Below are 3,072 nucleotides of genomic sequence, written 5' to 3'. Positions count from 1 at the left end.
TTGTTGCGAAAACCTTCATTTTACTCTCTAGGATAGCCAACAGCCTCTCAACATAGTTTAGGCGTTCATCGACCTGAATATCATCCAAGGAAACCACTGCATCCTCATCCAATACACACTTTTGCAATTACGAAACATGGAAAGTGTTGTGAATCTGAATGAGCTCCTCAGGAAGGTCTAATCTGTAAGCAACCTTGCCAACCTTGGCAATCACCCGAAAAATCTCAATAAACCAGGGACCCAACTTTCCCCACTTTCTGAAGTGTATCACACATTTCCAAGGTGAGACCTTCAGTAATACCACATCGCCAACCTGAAACTCCAACTCGGATCGACACCGGTCGGCATAGCTCTTCTACCGACTATGAGTGGTCTGTAGTCTCTACTAGATCTACTGAATAAGATATATGGTTTGAAGGACTACCTCACTCCGCCGCATAACCCTGTGACCAACCTCGCCCCAACAAACTGAGGTATGACATCTCCGCCCATATAAGAGCTCGAAAGGCGGAGCACCAATGCTAGAATGATAATTATTGTTGTAAGAAAACTACACAAGAGATAGGTAGGAGTCCCATCCCCCGCCGAAATCAATAACACAGGCCCGCAACATATCCTTAAGGGTTTGTATTATCTTCTCACTCTAGTCGTCGTTATGCAAATGATAAGCAGTGCTGAAGTGCAACCTCATACACATTTCCTCGTGGAACTTCTTCTAGAAAAGGGAGGTGAACCTAACATCACGGTTTGAAACAATGGAAACCGCAACCCCATGGCGAGCAAAGATCACACGAACATACATATCGATCAACTTTTTGGTCAAAGAATTATCCCGAATCGTAGAAAGTGGGAATTCTCGGTCAATCAATCCAAGATGACCCATATAGCATCAAAACCCTTTGTTGTCTTCGACAACTTGGTGATGAAGTCCATCGAAATCTGCTCCCATTTCCACATGGGAACCTCCAAAGGCTGTAGCTTTCCATGCGTCCTTTGATGCTTAGCCTTGAATATCCTGCAAGCCATGCATCTCTCCACATAATAGGTTATCTCTCTCTCTCTCTCTCTCTCTCTCTCTCTTCATACACGTCCACCAATAGCTCAATCTCAAATCCATGTACATCTTGGTCGCCCCGGATGAATACGAGACTTATGAGCCACCTCAAACACAATCTGTCTTACCCCACTATACATCGAAACCCAGACCCATCCATATCGGGTTAACAAACCTCGACTATCTAAGACAAATCTGACAATCTCACCCTCGATCATCTCTTTCTTCCAATTCTCTTCCCGAACACCCTCAGCCTAAGCCTCCTTGATCAATCCAAAAAGTAGAGAATCTACTAATATCCTCATACACAACACCCCATCTGAAGGTCCATCCGACTTGCAGCTCAAAGCATCCGCCACAACATTCACTTTACCTGGATGGTAAAGAATCTCACAGTCATAATCCTTGACTACGTCCAGCCACCTGTGCTGCCTCATGTTCAGGTTCGCCTGATCCATAATATGCCTCAAACTCTTGTGATCCGTGTAGATAGTATAACGGACCCCCTAAAGATAGCGCCTCTAAATCTTGAGGGCAAAAACCACTTCCCCCAACTCCAGATCATGCGTGGGATATTGCTTCTCATGTGGCTTCAGCTGTTGCAAAGCATAAGCTATCACCCATCCTCTCTGCATGAGGACTGCCCCTGAACTAGTTTTGGATACATCACAGGATACCACGAAATCCTCAATTCCCTCTAGGAGGGTCAATACCAGGGCCTTTCATAATATCTGTCGAAGGGTCTCAAATGTTGATTGTTGCTTAAGGCCCCATCAGAAATCCACCCCTTCCTCGTCAGACGAGTGAGGAGTATTGCAATATTAGAGAAATCCTAAATGAATCTACGATAGTATCCTTCCAAACCTACGAAACTCCTGATATCCAATGGAAATTCCGGAACCTCCCACTGCATCACGACCTCAGTCTTGGCCAGATCGACCAATATCCCATCCTGGTTGACGAGGTGTCCACGGAACTGAACCTCTTGTAACCAAAACTCGCACTTCGAGAACTTAGCATAAAGTCGTTCTCTCCTCAAAAACCCTATGCTGCTCTCTGGTCTTGGAATACACCAGGATTATATCAATGAACACAATAACGGAATGATCAAGCATCGGTCTGCATACTCGATTCATCAAATCCATGAATACTGCAAGCACATTGGTGAGCCCAAATGGCATCACCACAAACTCTTAATGCCTATAACGAGTCTGGAACATGGTCTTCTCCACGTCCTCCTCTCTCACTCTGACCTGATGATACCCAGACCTCAGATCTATCTTGGAGAACCAAGATGCACCCTACAACTGATCACAGAGGCCATCAATCCAGGGGAGCGGATAAAGGTTCTTCACTGTTAACTTTTTCATCTCCCACTAGTCAATGCACATCTAGCGTGAACCATCCTTATTCTTGACGAACAAAATCGGCGCTCCTCATGGATAATTGTTCGGTATGATGAATTTCTTGCCTAGTAGCTCTTGCAGCTGAGATGACAACTCTTGCATCTTAGGCAGTGCCAATCTGTATGACGCCTTAGAAATCGGGGCCGCACCTAGCACGAGGTCAATACTAAACTCGACTTGCCTCTCTGGAGGCACACCGGACAACTCCTCTGGGAATACATCAACAAACTCCCTTACTACTAGAACCTCTGAAACTGAAATCTGGTCCCCTACCCAAGTGCCAACCACATAAGCCAAATAACTCGTACATCCATGTTGAATATACTGTCGAGCCCTGGCTGCAGAATAAAACCCTGAACCCATCCTGGTGCCCTCTTCATAGATAAACAGTTCTCCCCCACTTAGGGTTCGAACTACCACACGCTGGCCCTCGTAATCAATCATAGCACCGAAACGGATTAGCCAATCCATACCCACAATCACGCAAACATTCCCCATGGGGATAGGGATTAGATTGATCGAATAAAGCACCTTGAAGATCTCTAGAACACAACCCTGATACACTGATGATGCAGAAACTCGCAACGCACACTCTAACTCCCCAATGGGCAT

The 3,072-nt window shown here is 45.6% G+C and overlaps 1 protein-coding gene across 1 annotated transcript; it reads right to left on the bottom strand.

The window, feature by feature from the left end:
* Positions 1 to 2,490: 2,490 nt before the first annotated feature.
* On the bottom strand, positions 2,491 to 3,072 carry LOC145030376 (uncharacterized). The gene has a single exon (XM_078978752.1). It carries the CDS (start codon positions 3,070 to 3,072, stop codon positions 2,491 to 2,493), a length of 582 nt encoding a protein of 193 aa, XP_078834878.1.

Source organism: Lactuca saligna, chromosome 2 (genome assembly GCF_052625555.1).
Source record: "Lactuca saligna cultivar CGN05327 chromosome 2, ASM5262555v1, whole genome shotgun sequence".
Taxonomy (NCBI): Eukaryota; Viridiplantae; Streptophyta; class Magnoliopsida; order Asterales; family Asteraceae; genus Lactuca; species Lactuca saligna.
The sequence above is the reverse complement of the archived record's forward strand: the minus strand, read 5'-3'. Positions and strand labels throughout refer to the sequence as shown.

Coding starts and splice junctions, on each gene's coding strand:
- LOC145030376 (XM_078978752.1), bottom strand. CDS start 3,072: ATGCCCATTGGGGAGTTAGAGTGTGCGTTGCGAGTTTCTGCATCATCA.